Source organism: Alexandromys fortis, unplaced genomic scaffold, assembly GCF_014885135.2.
Source record: "Alexandromys fortis isolate MF-2015 unplaced genomic scaffold, M_Fortis_MF-2015_v1.1 scaffold_9, whole genome shotgun sequence".
Classification (NCBI taxonomy): Eukaryota; Metazoa; Chordata; class Mammalia; order Rodentia; family Cricetidae; genus Alexandromys; species Alexandromys fortis.
Genome location: NW_026067892.1, coordinates 19,013,433 through 19,028,634, shown reverse-complemented (window position 1 = coordinate 19,028,634; position 15,202 = coordinate 19,013,433). Strand labels below are relative to the sequence as shown.

Here is a 15,202-nt window from a genome sequence, read left to right as displayed (position 1 = left end):
TTCCTTCCTTCCTTCCTTCCTTCCTTCCTTCCTTCCTTCCTTCCTTCTTTCTTTCTTTCTTTCTTTCTTTCTTTCTTTCTTTCTTTCTTTCTTTGTCAGGGTCTCTGCCTGGAACTCATAGAGGTCTGTTGTCTGCCTCTATCTCCCAGTGCTGGGATTAGGATTAAAGGTGTACTCCACCACACAAAGCTACATTGTTACTCCTGTGTCTCGTCATTTGCCTGCATTTCAGAAACTACGATCCATCCTAATAATACTTCAGATTCCAATCCAACACCAGCAAATTTAACAATACCCCCTTCTTTATTTATAGTGTTGTTCTCAGTGAAAAATGTCTGCGTTGATCCATATAGCGTTTACTTATTTGTTTGGTCGACTTTAGTATACATATGTGTAATAATAATATGTATGTGAATGTATGCTAATAATAATAGAAGGGCTAATGTGAGGAAAGAATGGCCTCCCTCTGGGCTGAACAGTAGGATCAGGGAGCGGGGACTACGTGGAGCTAAAGGTCATAGAGACAATCAGATGTCAACATAAAGGTCATCTTCCTTAAAGCAGTTTGGTACGTAATGATTGTCTCCTCAGTCATGGTCATAGAGACCTAATGAGCCCTCATAGCGTAAGGAGAAAGGAGCCATGTTTGGGTGGGGGCTTGGCTTATCTAGCAAGATCTGCATTTTGTTGGATTAGCATCTTTCACCCTGGGGGGGCCTCTGTCATTATAGGTTGGCCTTTTGACAAGGCCACGTGCAAGATGAGCGGCTTGGTGCAGGGCATGTCTGTGTCTGCATCCGTCTTCACGCTGGTGGCCATTGCCGTGGAAAGGTGAGACGTTTCCCTGGGTAACTTGGGGCTGGCTGGCACTGAGAGAGCTCATACCTTTGACACTGAGCTAGCTGGAAGGCTATAGAGAATACCACGCCATCCCTTTCTGGAAGGCAGAGGCCACTCCTGACGAGCCCTCATAGTAATTTCTGGAGCCTGCTAGGAGGGCAAGGCAGCTGCACCCTGGCATCAGAGAATCCTACCTCTCTTCTGTTTGAGCCCTGGGAGCCAGAACTGGAAGAGCCTGTCTGCTGATTGGCTTAGTATAGCTGGAAAAGAAGGGTTTCTTTTTGCTCCTTTATCCCATCTCCTACTTGCTGGTTCCTGGAAATCCTGGCCTTACTTAATCTACACGTCCATCACTTCCACTTTTCAGCCACAGACTCCAGCAGAGTCCAGACTAAGCATGGTTCTGTACATGTGAGCAGGGTTGGAGCCCTGGGTCAGTGAGGCTTTGGACCAGTGGTTAAGCTTTCCTTCCCATAATGCATGGTTGTGACCCTAACCTCTGCTCCTCACTAAATATCTCCTAATGTGGTAAGGACTCCTGAGTGGGAGTCTTGTCCCCAGGGACTAGGGGGTAGGCAGAACAGCTGGAAGTGGTTTTTGTCTTCATCACTGTCCCACTGTGTGATATTGGGCCACTCATTCTGCTACTTTGGGAGGAACTGTATCAATAAAATGGTAAATGCCCTAACACGGGGCTGGAGGCTTCAAGCAACTTTGTTTGAAAAGTTAATGGACAGTTCTTAGCCCACAATCCAAACACCAGCTGCTAACATGATTTCTTCCACATACCCACTGTATCCAGTCCTTTTCTGTCCCACCAGTCAGCTCCCAAATAATGACACAGAGACACAGAGACTTCTTATTAATTATAAAAGCTCGGCCTGCTGGGCGGTGCATCTCTGTGAGTTCAAGGCCAGCCTGGTCTACAAGAGCTAGTTCCAGGACAGGCTCCAAAGCTACAGAGAAACCCTGTCTCGAAACAACAACAACAACAAAAAGTCCAGCCAATAGTTTAGGGTTGTGCCCAGCTAGCTCTTATAGCTTAAATTAGCCCACTTATATTAATCTAGGTTCTATCACATGGTGTCACCTCTCCTCCATCTTGCGTCTGCTGCACACCTAATTTCCTCCTCCTCTTCCTTTCTCTCCCCTGAAGTCCCGCCTTTTCTTCCTGCCTAGCTATTGGCCGTTCAGCTTTTTATTGCAGGATCACAGCAATACACCTTCACACAGTGTACAACTATCCCATAACAACCCACATCCTCCTCCTGGTTTCTTTCTCCAACGCCAGCCCTTTTCAGCACCGCTCCTCCTGGACTCTCGCGCATTCCCAACTCCTTCCCACCTCCCCTTGTTGGTTTTGTTAGACTGGCCTTGAACTTACCTGTCATTGAGGATGACCCTAAACTTCTGATCCTCCTTGCTCCACCTGCCTAGTCCTAGGCATGTGCCATCATGTCCTCATTTTACTTGCTGCTGGGATTAAGCTCAGGGCTTTGTGCATGCTAAGTAAGGACTCTACGTGCCCAGCCCCAATCCCCTACCCCTGTCACTAGGCAGCTGGCATGATGGAGCTGGGGCTCCCTCTCTACAAAGCCCATAAATGATAGGGTCATGTGAGAAGCTCTCTCCTCTTTCAACTTTTTTTTTCTTGTCTTTTTAGTTGTGAGTCTTAGTTTTTAATGGCTGAGCCATCTCTTGACCCCTCAATCTTTGTTTTGTTGTTGTTATTGGTGTTTGTTTTGTTTTGTTTTTTCCTTTGCTGACTCACTTGAGAATATAAAACCTCTCCTGGTCATTCTTTTTTTTTTTTTTTTTTTTTGGTTTTTCGAGACAGGGTTTCTTTGTGGTTTTGGAGCCTGTCCTGGAACTAGCTCTTGTAGACCAGGCTGGTCTCGAACTCACAGAGATCCGCCTGCCTCTGCCTCCCAAGTGCTGGGATTAAAGGCGTGCGCCACCACCGCCGGCTTCTCCTGGTCATTCTTACAACTTATCAAACTCCACTTCCTTCAGGAAGCCTTCCAAAATGATCCCTCCACCCAGTGATTGCCACTGAGTTCATAAAAGTACCACAGGCTTCAGAAGTCACCTGTTCTCTGGAGAGTTCTCCAGTGTCTGGTGCTCTGAAACCAGAAGGCCAGGATTGTTCGGGGTGAGGCTGTGGGATAAATGTTTTCAGGTTGGGACAGTGGAGCTGGTAGGAGGGGAGGATCCAGGTGAACGAATACTGAAGAAAGGACCTCTGGCAGCGGTCAGTGCCATACTTGTGTTCTAAGTAGGTTCTGTCCCTAAAGAGCCATGTGGACTTGTGAAAGAGCCCATTTCTTCCCTTCCACTCAAATAACCGAGCCTGGCCCCATGGTCTTCAGGAGGGGTATCTCTATTTTCTGGCACAGATGGATGAGGGGAGGCATTCTGGGAAGTAGGCAATCCTCCTTTTTCTTGCTGTGTGTGTGTGTGTGTGTTGTTTTGTTTGTTTTTGTTTTTTTTTTTTTTTTTTTTTTTTTTTTGCAACTTGGTTTCTGTCAAATAGCCCAGGTGGCCCTTGAACTCTCTAGTCAAGAATGACCTTGAACTCCTGATTCTGCCCCCCCCCCCCCAACCACTGAAGTCCAAGAGTAATTTTTGGTTTTGGTTTTCCCTCTGTTGTAAACATTCAGAATGCCTCTAAAATGAAATAGTCTCAGTTCATCCTCATCACCCCACAGAGGAGGGTTTATTATGGGCCCCATTTTTGTTTTTGTTATTTTGTTTTTATTTTTCTCTGTGTGTAAAGTGTGTGTGTGTGTGTGGTTTTTTTAGAGATGGGGTTTCTCTATGTAGACCCAGCTGTCCTGGCACACACTCTGTAGACCAGGTTGACTTCGGACTCAGAGATCTGCCTTCCTTTGCTTCCCGAGTGCAGGGATTAAAGGCGTGTGCCACCACTGCCAGGCTATGGGCCCCACTTTTAAGATAAGGAAACCAAGGTCCAGAAAGGCCTTTGAGCAACTGCCTCTTCTAGCCGCCCCTTCCTGTATTGATCTAAACCCATTCTAGGGCACTTGTTTGACCCCCACTTTCAAGTACAAGAGGTTGAGCCACAGCCTTTGAACCTTCACCTCTGCTGGCGGCTCCCGCCCCAGGCTGCTTAGAAGAGAAGATGCAAATACTCCAGAACCCTTCCCACAGTAATTAGAGTGGAGGGGGTTTGCTTTCTTTATTCTTTTATATTTCAGGAGCGTCTATGCTACTCGTTTAAGGGGCACAGGGGAATGGGCAAATTGGGGTTCCTAGGTGTTTCTATATAACCCACCTCCCCAATGGCTATGTGACCTTGTGGCAGTTGCTTCACACCTTGGAGAACCTTTCCTAGGAAAACTAAAGGTGTTAGGTGAAAGCAGTAATAAGAAGGATTAGTAGCTCAAGGTCACCTTCTACAACAGAGGGAGTTAGAGACCAGTCCAGACTGGAAACTTTCTCAAAAATGATAAACAAGTAAACAAGGGTTTAACAATAGCTTTTGCTGAGTAGTTCTAACAAGGGAAGTCACGCTACAGCACTGTGACTGTTGTAGCTAGGCTGTGGTCACCCAAGAGGAGATCAGGATGAGCGCTTTGTGAGTCTGAAGTTTATATTCAGCCGCACAGACCCAGCTCGGGGCTTTCACTTCTGTGGCTACAAGTCTAAAGAGGCGGCCTCGAACTGAGCGAGCAGGGCGTTTATACAGGTAAAACCCACAAGTTCGGTACATCCCATTGATGTAGCTGTGATGGCTGTTAGCAGGCAGGACAGGATATGAACTTTCAATAAGAACAGGGCACCGTGGTGTCACCATGGTGTTTCTGGTTGATCAGGGAACAGAAAGCTTTGGGGTTACAAAAGCGGAGCAATGCGGGTGACCAAAGTACGGTAGGTGCTGTACATGCCTGTGGGTTAGGCCTAGCTCAGTGTTAGCCTGAGATCCTGTCAGGATTTAGCAAATACGTTTTTTGTCACTTCAGTACAATGGTTAAGATGACCCAGGGATGGCCTGTCCCTGACCCACCCAGCTCCTAGGGTGCTCAGGGCAATACATAAACAGCTAGAGGTTACATTTGTTACGTTCGTGTTGGCTAGTAATGGGTGAAGGTGGCTGTCACCAAGCCTGCTGACCTAAATTCAGTCCCTAGGAGCCCATGGTAGGAGGGAACTGACAGCTACAGTTGTCTTTTGTGTGGAGAGAGAGAGAGAGAGAGAGAGAGAGAGAGAGAGAGAGAGAGAGAGAGAGAGAGAACTGAGCTCTAAATAGGTGTTTTTTAAAAAAAAAATTTGTGTATTTACCTAGTCAGGCTTCTCCAGCACAGACTGTTCACGGCAGGCTGGCTGCCAGGTCTGCTACCAGCTAACCCTTTCTGAAATAAAGATCCCAAGTAGGAAGCTGTACCTTCGTCACCTACTTTAAATCCAGCCTGAGCTCCAGAACAATTTAGCAGAGCGAGCTGCCACCCTCGCAAATGACAAACCAATTTTCTTGTAAATTAACCTGGTTTGTGTCTGAGCTGTCACCGGATGCTGCCTCAAGTGCGGTGATGAATGTCAGGTACCTTCCAGCAGCACCGGATGCTGCCTCAAGTATGGTGATTAAAGTCAGGCGTCCTCTTCCAGCAGTTTCTAACAGGTCAACTCTGGCCCGCTGGGCTCCTGGGGACCCTTCCAAACTCCTCTGCCTTCTCGACCTCCACCCCCACCCCTCTGCAGGTTCCGCTGCATCGTGCACCCTTTCCGCGAGAAGCTGACTCTCCGGAAGGCGCTGTTCACCATCGCAGTGATCTGGGTGCTGGCGCTGCTCATCATGTGTCCCTCGGCGGTCACTCTGACCGTCACGCGCGAGGAACATCACTTCATGCTGGACGCTCGCAACCGCTCCTACCCGCTCTACTCGTGCTGGGAGGCCTGGCCGGAGAAGGGCATGCGTAAGGTCTACACCGCAGTGCTCTTTGCTCACATCTACCTGGCGCCACTGGCGCTCATCGTGGTGATGTACGCGCGCATCGCGCGCAAGCTGTGCCAGGCTCCGGGCCCAGCGCGCGACGCGGAGGAGCCGGTGGCCGAGGGTGGCCGCGCGTCGCGCCGCAGGGCTCGCGTGGTGCACATGCTGGTCATGGTGGCGCTCTTCTTCACGTTGTCCTGGCTGCCGCTCTGGGCGCTGCTGCTGCTCATCGACTATGGGCAGCTGAGCGAGTCGCAGCTTCACCTGCTGTCGGTCTATGCTTTTCCCCTGGCACACTGGTTGGCCTTCTTCCACAGCAGCGCCAACCCCATCATCTACGGCTACTTCAATGAGAACTTCCGCCGTGGCTTCCAGGCTGCCTTCCGTGCACAGCTCTGCCGGCCACCCTGGGGAGCCCACAAGCAAGCCTACTCCGAAAGGCCCGGCCGCCTCCTGCGCAGGCGGGTGGTGGTGGATGTGCAGCCCAGCGACTCGGGCCTGCCATCCGAGTCTGCCGCCAGCAGCGGGGCCGCAGGGCCTGGCCGCCTGCCTTTGCGCAGTGGGCGTGTGGCCAACCAGGATAGGCCCCGGGAAGGACCTGGCTGCAACCATGTGCCCCTCACCATCCCAGCCTGGAACATCTGAGGTGGTCCAGAGAAGGCAGAGCCAGTGGGCCTTTGGCTGTGACCCTGAACCGTGATGCCTGGATACAACAACATTGGAAGAGCGTGCCAAGATGCATCCTTGATTTAAAAACGAGACAGTGGGTGGCTGCTGCTGATGGCAAATGAGAAGGGGGAACCTCCAACGTTCCAAACCCTGTCTGCTCTGGAGCCACATCTGGATATGGAGCCACATCTGCATGAGTCTATCTCATCAAAATCTCAGATTCCTTTTCCTCAGAGGCGCTGAGGCCCAGGGAGAGGTGACAAGGTCTCTCCATTGGAAATGCCACTTGACCCCGGCTCCAGTGTGTCTCTGTAGTATCCACATTTCTAGGGGTTTCCTCCTCACGATCTCCTGAGGTTGAACTCAGGAAAATGTGTCACCTTATGTAGGTATCTGGGAAGAGGTGGCCTGTGTGCTTAGACAGCATCCCTGTGATGGAGTAGCCTGTGCTGTGTGGCAGAAATGGTCCCCCTTGACCCTTTCTGGGAAAATTCCATGCTCTCTTCCTGCCAACGCCAGCATGTTCGTTTTATTCTAAGGCGTGTCCAAGTCCACTCCCACTTCAGGATGTCCCAACTGGGCAGCTGCAAGAAGAGCCCTAGGGAGCCTGTTTAAATTGCAGGACTCTCTGGATTGAGCCTAAGAGAGGCTCCCCTCCCTTGCCTCCACCACCCAGAGCCGTGCAGAGCTTCCAACAGGACCAACAGGCAAGGGGGAAAGGAAGACAGCAACGCCGGCTCTCCCCTCTGGAAATACCTTCCTGGGGCCTGTGCACCTGATGCTTTTCTCCTGGCTTCTCTTCCTTGCCTAATGGGAAGAAGTTGGTCAGTCAGGGTGGAAGGAGCCCCTGAAGGACAAATACAAACCCTTCCACAGTATGTGACTCATGGACGCTAAAAGCAGAGGAGACAGGAGGCCCCGCATGCGCCCCAGCTTTTACCCTGTATATGTGCGATCACTTTGGTAGAGTGACTTCACCCCAGGAGCTGAGGAAACGGATTGCTTCTGCTGATTTCTACTATAGCTCTAATAGTCTGCACTTAACTGGACACTTTTCCCTCACCTCTATTACCACAGTTGCTAGAAATTTAAGGGATTAAAAAAAAAATAAAACATTTCCAGGATTCAGGGCTCTGAGCTCTTACTGTGTCTTAACACACACTGACTGGCCGTTTACTGTCCCCAGGTCTGTCATGAGCAGTGACCACTGTGGCAGAAGAAGCGGCCTTGCAGTTGTCCATGTCCAAGCATGTCTCTGGACACTGTCATCTGAGTCAGTAAATGAGCAACTGAGGCCCGTAAGGCCAGGGCCAGAGGGTCACAGGCAGAAGCATTTGGATAGGCTTGTCTTTTGACAGCTTGAATCATATCCTGCCTTGCGGAGAAAGTGGGCATGGCAGGATCTCCGGAGAGCTAGAAACTCCCTGCCTGATGATGAACAGGAACACCCACTGAACGAATCCAGATTGGAGCAGAGAAATGTCTCCATTGGGCTCGCCCTGTGACTTCTGGCCAGAACTGTTCTGAACAAATATCTGTAACCCTATCTGTGCTTAGGAGGCTGCCAAGCCCCCTCATGACACTGCCTGGTCCGGGGGTCTGGGAGTGGTAGATGAAGGCAGATAAGGTGTGGTGGCCTAAACTGACACTCTGCATTCTTTTTGTTTGTTTGTTTTTCTCAAGACGGGATTTCTTTGTATAACAGCTCTGGCCGTCCTGGAACTTGCTTTATACACCAGGCTGGCCTTGAACTCAGAGATCTGCCTGCCTCTGCCTCCTGAGTGCGGGGATTAGATACGTGCGCCGCCACCACCCGGCCACTCTACACTCTTGCTGGTGTTGTGTCGGTGTCACACGAATGGCACAGTGGCCTGAGAACTGCTTGCTGTTTACTGGGAAGACCTGTGACTCTAGGCTCTAAAAATAGGCCAGACCAAAAGCCATGCCAACACTGTCTCTGTGGCCCCTGGGAGCTGTGTGAGTTCCCGTAGGCTCTCAGCTCTGGAGAGTTCCTCCTTCAGCATGGCCTCCCCGAGAGAAAAACCACAGTCTCCCCTCAGCAGTCATGTCCACCAAGACCTCTGCTTTCTTTTCCCCAGACTCCCTGCTTTGAGAGCCCATGACTGCCCAAACAGCCCACTTGACACAGGTGACATTATTCCCTGTGTTCCGTGGTTCTTGTCATTACTTGAGTAAGAGCAGAGGCAACACCTGCCTGCCCCTGAGACTTGGTCTGAATGCTAACAGGCACAACTTGATGTTATAGAAGAGCAGGCAGTGTGTGCGTGCAGGGAGCTTGCTTCTTTGTACAGCTTTTAAAATATATCCAGTGTACAATTTCCCCCAGTGTACAGATCAGTGGCCCTGAGTATTTGTGGCTCTGTGACTGTCTTCCCACTCTTGCCTGCACCGTGGTACCCTAAATGGAGACTGTGTACCCACTGACACCAACTCCCCATCCCAGCTCCACCCGACTCCTGTAGCCACCTCCCTCTCTCTCTCTCTCTCTCTCTCTCTCTCTCTCTCTCTCTCTCTCTCTCTCTCTCTCTGAATTGGACAATTCTGTAGTTCCCTACAAGTGGAAACACTCAGTGCTTCTCCTTTTGTGACTTTTACATCACATAACACCTTTCAAGGTTCATCCCGTGTTGTCACGTGGATCAGAGTTTCCTTGTGCGGCCAACTACTATTCTATTGTGTGTCTGTGGCCCCTGGGAGCTGTGTGGGCTCCAGTGGGCTCTCAGCTCTGGAGAGTTCCTCCTTCAGCATGGCCTCCCCGAGACAAAAACCATAGTCTCCCCTCAGCAGTCATTGTCCACCAAGACCTCTGCTTTATTTTCCCCAGACTCCCTGCTTTGAGAGTCCATGACGCCCGAACAGCCCACTTGACACGGGTGACAGTATTCCTGTGTTCCATTGTTCTGGCGTCTTGCTTCTCCATCAGTGTGTTCTTGTTGCTGGTTTAGCCATTTCAAGTCCTATGTATGGAAGGGGGGGGGACGTGTTAGATAATGAAACTAGGTCCTGACAATCGTACCTGTGTGAACCCCATGGACAGAGACCCCACCACTTTTCTCAACTTGTCATCTAGCAGTGACAGAGCAGAGGACAGCTGAGATGGCCCTCCCCTGTGCTCAACACAGCTGCTCTGATCTTCCCTCCTCTGTGTTCCTTCTTGGTTACAGTGGGGATATTTGTGTGAAGCTGGTTTTTATAAGTCTTTATAAGTAGCTTTGCCAGCCTCATGAGCTCTCTTTGGCCCAGCACTGGGGTCCCAGTGCGTCTCGTCTGACTACTGCCCACAAGGACAATCAAGGAAGACCTCTTTGGAGCAGCCATGTTCCATTTGAGACGTGTCAGGTCTCCTGAGGTGACTTGCCCTTTCATTGGGTGGGTGGAAAGTTTGGAGATGAACAGAGTCCGTGATGGGGAAGAGAGCCAGAGGCCTGTGGACATTGAGAACCCTACCCAGAGGGGCTCTTGGAGGGACACCGCGTCCTTCAGGGCCACAAGAGCGGTCATTCTCCAAGCGGATCTCAATGGATGAATGGACTCTTGACTTCCCCGAGACCATGCGAACACACCTGACCAATGTGAGGGAAGGCGGTGCCCACCAGGACCCACAAACCACAGACTGCCCAGCCTTGGACCGCCAACTTTCTCTAGGGGCCTGGAGGATTCATGGCTGACTGGGGTTGGGATGGAAGGGTGGAACTGGCAAAGGAAGCTAGGAGCCCCCTATCATTAACCTACTGTGCATTCATCCCAAGCTCCAGGGGCGAGCCAAGTCCGGGGCTGGAAGGACAAAGCATTGCTATTAGGTTCTGGACCGCTTTGTATCCTTTTCCTTAGCTCACCTCTCAGAGGTGCCACTGAGAAAAGATAGATGAGAAAAAGCTGACCAGCAGCTTCATCACAAGCAAACAATGTTGAAGCAAAACAGATTCCATGCTGAGTAACCCGATTATTGTTGGCTGCTTCTTTCTTTACAAACGCGCCCCTGCATAAGCATGGTAGAAATTTCACAAAACATAGATGAGCAAACGGAAAAGACAAAATGTGCTTCAACTGTCTGGGAGATACATATTCGGTTTGTGAACATAGATATGTATATGTTTAAATTTTTATAGCACCCTTGTGGAGGGACAGCATATGGGAAAATTCACTCCTCTGCTGTGAACGTTCAGTGGATCTTAGCAATTAGATATTTGTTTTACCAAAGATACTTTCATCCCTCCAAAATGCTTCCCAATGTCAATGTATGTCCTTCCCCGATCCCAGAAAACCAACCATGTGTTTTCAGACTGTCCTGTATATAGAATAAGACTGTGGACCGTGTTTTGAGTCTGTCTTCTTTCATTTGACAGGATGACTTTGAGGTTCGGTCACATCATGGCATTTCTTAGTTTGTTCATTTTTGCTGCTGAGTAATACGCTCTTGTGGTGTATGTAGTGACACAGTCTATCTGTCCCTTAGATGACCATCATTAGGGTTGATGATTATCATGTTGACCATCACGGGTGATGCTGTTGTGGTCATTCCTACACAGGCCCTTCCATGCACACGTGATTTAAGTTCTCTTGGTGAGTAGGAAGTGAGTGTATTAGGATGTGTATGTACTTCCGTCTTCTAGCGGTGGCCTGCCGTTAAGTTCTGTTCCCACCAACAGTGTACACGAGTTGTACACTTAGAATTATTGTTCTTTCTAAAGTTCTCCTGATGACTGGTGATGTTGGGTATCTTTCTCTGTGCCTACTGGCCGACCTTATGTCTTCTATTTTAACCAACTACTCTATAAGTTACTTGTAACAAAATGCCTGACCGAGGCAACCGAAGGCAGGGAAAGGCTGTTCTGGCTCACAGTGGGCAGGAAGGTGTGGCAGCAAGAGTGGTCCAGCCAGGGTGACAAGGCCATGAGGCTGCTGGTCACATTGCAATTGCAGCCAGGAAGCAGATCAAGGTGGATGCTGCCATTTGACTTGTTTTCCTCCTTTTCCCTCCCGTTTTATTTAGTCTAAGACCCCAGCATTTGGGCTGGGTCCTCCCTCCTCAGTTAAATCTCTCTGGAAACACCACCACAGGCACTCCTAGAGGTATGTCTGCTGGGTGATTCCAGATCTAATCAAGTTGACAAGGAAGATTAATGCTCGCAATTATTATTAACTTGGTGTCTACCAAACTGAACTCACCAAACTGCACAGGCTAGGATTACAGGCCTGTCATCAAGAATAGGTTTATATAGCCTCAAATTCCAGCACTCAGGAGGCAGAGACAGGTGGATCTCTGTGAGTTTGAGGCCAGCCTGGTCTACACAGTGAGTTCTAGGCCAGCCAAGGCTACGTAGTGAGACCATGCCTAAAATAAAATAAAGGAGTGTACACAACATAAAAGGCAAGTTGTGGGAGGGGGGTGGGGGTGGCCTTTCCAAGCAGGTAATGTTTGAAAAGAGATCTGAAGAGAGAGAAGAAACTAGCTGACCAGCATGGCGCCATCCAGAGCAAGCAGCATGTACGACTGCCTTGAGACAGGAGAGGGACAGAAGAATAAGGGGCAAATATACAGCAAAATGCCACTTTGACTTGCAGCAATTACATTTCTGGTCAACTCAAAACATGTATTCAATGCCTGTTAAACTGCAGGCATGGGCCAGTGAGAAGACTTGCTGGGTCAAAGGGCTTGTTACACACGTCTGATGACCTGAGTTCAGTTCCTGAAACTGTCGTAGAAGGAGATAGTTGTCTTCTGACCTCCACAAGTACACTGTTGTGCACCTAAACTCACACACACACACTCCACACACTCGCTCACGTGTTCGCATATGCACGCATGCACACATGCCAGGGACTGTACCAAGTGTTCTGTGCCTATTGCTTACTTCTGACAATGGAACACATGCTGAGACTCAAGTCTCCCCCCCCCCCACACACCAGTTGCAGTGACCTTTCTTTCCTACATTCAAAAAACCGAGGCTCAGAACTAAACCAGGAGGCCTGATGGAGGTTTCCTATAATCCTAAAAATAAACCCAGCCAGCCACAGGCTCCGGGCTGCTGCTTTGGTCCCAGGCCACGTTTCCATCACATTCAAAGGCTTCCAAAGATTTGAGATGGAAGGAACACCAGCAGCCTGAGGTACAAATACAGCCTCATCCAACACCACATCAAGTCCTCGGGGGAGCCCCGGCTCCCTTGCCCGGTGGGCACGGAAGGAACGAGGTCTCCTGGCCTGGCTGTCACATCATGCCCTGTTGTTTGTGTTCCCTTGCTAACTGCCATGCCCTGGTCTTCAAATCTGGCCACCAACAAATGTTGCTGTTGTCATGTACCAGCAAGAAAATAAATATAGGTGGAAAAACCCAAGCTTAGTGATTTGGAGAAGTGAGTTTATCTGTGGCAGGGCCAGTGGAAGTCGTAAATCATCCTGTGTTTGAGGGGTGTTTGCTATCCCCCGCCCCAGTACCCCGCTGCCTTCCCTTCTATGCAGAGGTCAGAGGAACCAAACACTGAGAAGCCTTCTTTGCTGTTCTGGCTCCTGGGGAAGGACCCCTCGTCCGTCCGGTGGTCCTCCAAGGCCTCCTGCAATCAGCATAATCACCGCCTTTATGTCCTCCTTCCCAGGTCTTTGGAAAATGATCCTGGCGCCTCTGCTATGATTTGCAGAAAATAAACTTGTTATGAAAGGGTTTGAGGCCTTGCTTTTTAGTTCCGTGCCACCAATAGTGTCTTTCCTTTTGTGTCTTCGTCATGAAAAGAAGTTTTCAGGCAAGACAGCCAGTTCCTTCAAGAAGATAGGGACTAGGCGAAGGGACCTCTAAGACCACTGCAGGATGCCCATGCTTACGGAACCACATTGAGTGGTGGATGGGGCATTGCTGTGAAGGCCGCAGAACACCGAAGAGGAGAAAGCCAATAAAATGACAAGCTTTGTAGACTGTTTTCCAGTGGGTTTATTTTGTTCTATTTTTTTCCTTAAAATTAGGGAAAAGGGGGGGGGCAGGGTGTGGTGATGCACACATTAAACCCCAGCACCCAGGAGGCTGAGGCAGGCGACTTAGAAGTATGTATATGTGTGTCTGTGGAGTACGTACATGTGGGTATGCACTGTACAGCTGCTCACTGATGCCTAAAGAAGGTACTGGATTTCCTGGAGCTGCTCCAGGGGGTTCTGGGGACCAAACTCGAGTCCTCTGCAAGAATTATAGGTACAGGCCAGACAGTGGTGGTCTTATGACCTATTGATGAAGAGACTTGTATGGTGGTTTTGTTATGCCCAAGTTAATTATCCCCCAAAAGAGACTCTACTGAACTGGATTCTGATGTAAAGTACAAGAGGGCTTTTAATATTTAAACTCGAGTTTGGACTACACCTCTGGCATGCCATCCCAGTGGGAGAGGGAAGTGCGGGCCCGAACCCAGGGATGAGGAGAACTTCTAAAGGGGAAACACTGTAATCAGGGGAGTTCGTGTCTTGTCACCTTGAGATTGGGTAAGGAGGGCATAGGGTAAGGTAGTTTTTGGAACCATTGGTCAGTTTTGGGACGCAAAAACCCTAACAAAGAGCCATTAATAACTGACAAGGTATCTTCAAGGACAGGCTGCCTCCTAGGAACATCTGGACCTCATTAAATTTTATGACCTGCTCCCTAGCTCCTCAATTGGCTATTTTCAGGCAGGGATATCTGCTTAAATTCTGCTATTGCTGCACATTTCTGGAGCCAAGGTCAGGGCTCAGTTATTTAACAGGTGACTTTAAGGGAAAACAAAATTCCTGTAAAATTAAAACTTAATTGAATCTTGGTTTCAGTTTGAGTGAGAATGACTTCCAGAGACTCATAGGTTTGAATGCTTATGGTGCTAGTTAGTGGAACTGTTTCGGAAGGAGGGAAGGATTAGGAGGTGTGGCCTTGTTGGAGGAAGTTTGGTGCTGGGTGGTGTTTGAGGTTTCAAAAGTAGATGCCAAGTCCAGTCTCTGTCTCTGTCGGTCTCCGCCTACTGCCTGGGGATCAGGATGTAAAACTCTCAGCTTCTGCTCCAGCTTATTGTCTTCTGGCTTCCAACCATGATGATCATGGACTAATGTTGTAGAATATTATTTTAAGGTGTGTTACTTTTGTTAATGTTCTGGAACAAAGATGTGTTTGATTAAATAAAATTCACCTGTGATCAGGAGGCTGCATCAAGACTAACTAACGGGAAGTTGTAGGGAGGAGCCAGGTGGAGAAGGGTTTTTAAGGAGGGGCAAGGAGACACAAGAGGACATCTTGGTGATCTAGGTGAGCGGCTTGCTGTCCAGCCTCTCTGGGGAGCAGGATTTCCTTCTACTCAACCTTTGAATCTTGAGTTCTTGAGAGGGACAGAGATTTAGATAAATTCCCTTTGTAGCTTTGGAAGAGTCGGTGCCTGAGGGAATAGAATTTCCTCAGGCTGCAGCTCTTGTGGCTAACTGCTGCTGTAGGAGCCAAGTTGTAGTTGTTGACTAGGATAGCCATAATTTAAAAGGCAGCAACAAGCCGGGCGGTGGTGGCGCATGCCTTTAATCCCAGCACTCAGGAGGCAGAGGCAGGCGGATCTCTGTGAGTTCGAGGCCAGCCTGTTCTACAAGAGCTAGTTCTAGGACAGGCTCCAAAGCCACAGAGCCTGTCTCGAAAAACCAAAAAAAAAACAAAAAACAAAAAAAACAAAAAACAAAGCTACACAGAGAAACCTCTCTTGGAAAACAAAAAACAAAAAAAAAAAAAAAAAA

At 49.3% G+C, this 15,202-nt stretch overlaps 1 protein-coding gene across 1 annotated transcript in view; it reads left to right on the top strand.

The window, feature by feature from the left end:
• Window positions 1-6,436, top strand: part of Npffr1 (neuropeptide FF receptor 1) — a 25,071-nt gene extending 18,635 nt beyond the window's left edge. Inside the window, exons 4-5 of the mRNA XM_050142904.1 lie at window positions 732-831; window positions 5,560-6,436. Coding sequence (XP_049998861.1) covers window positions 732-831; window positions 5,560-6,436 — 977 coding nt within the window. The remainder of the gene's footprint in view (window positions 1-731; window positions 832-5,559) is intronic.
• Window positions 6,437-15,202: the final 8,766 nt, after the last annotated feature.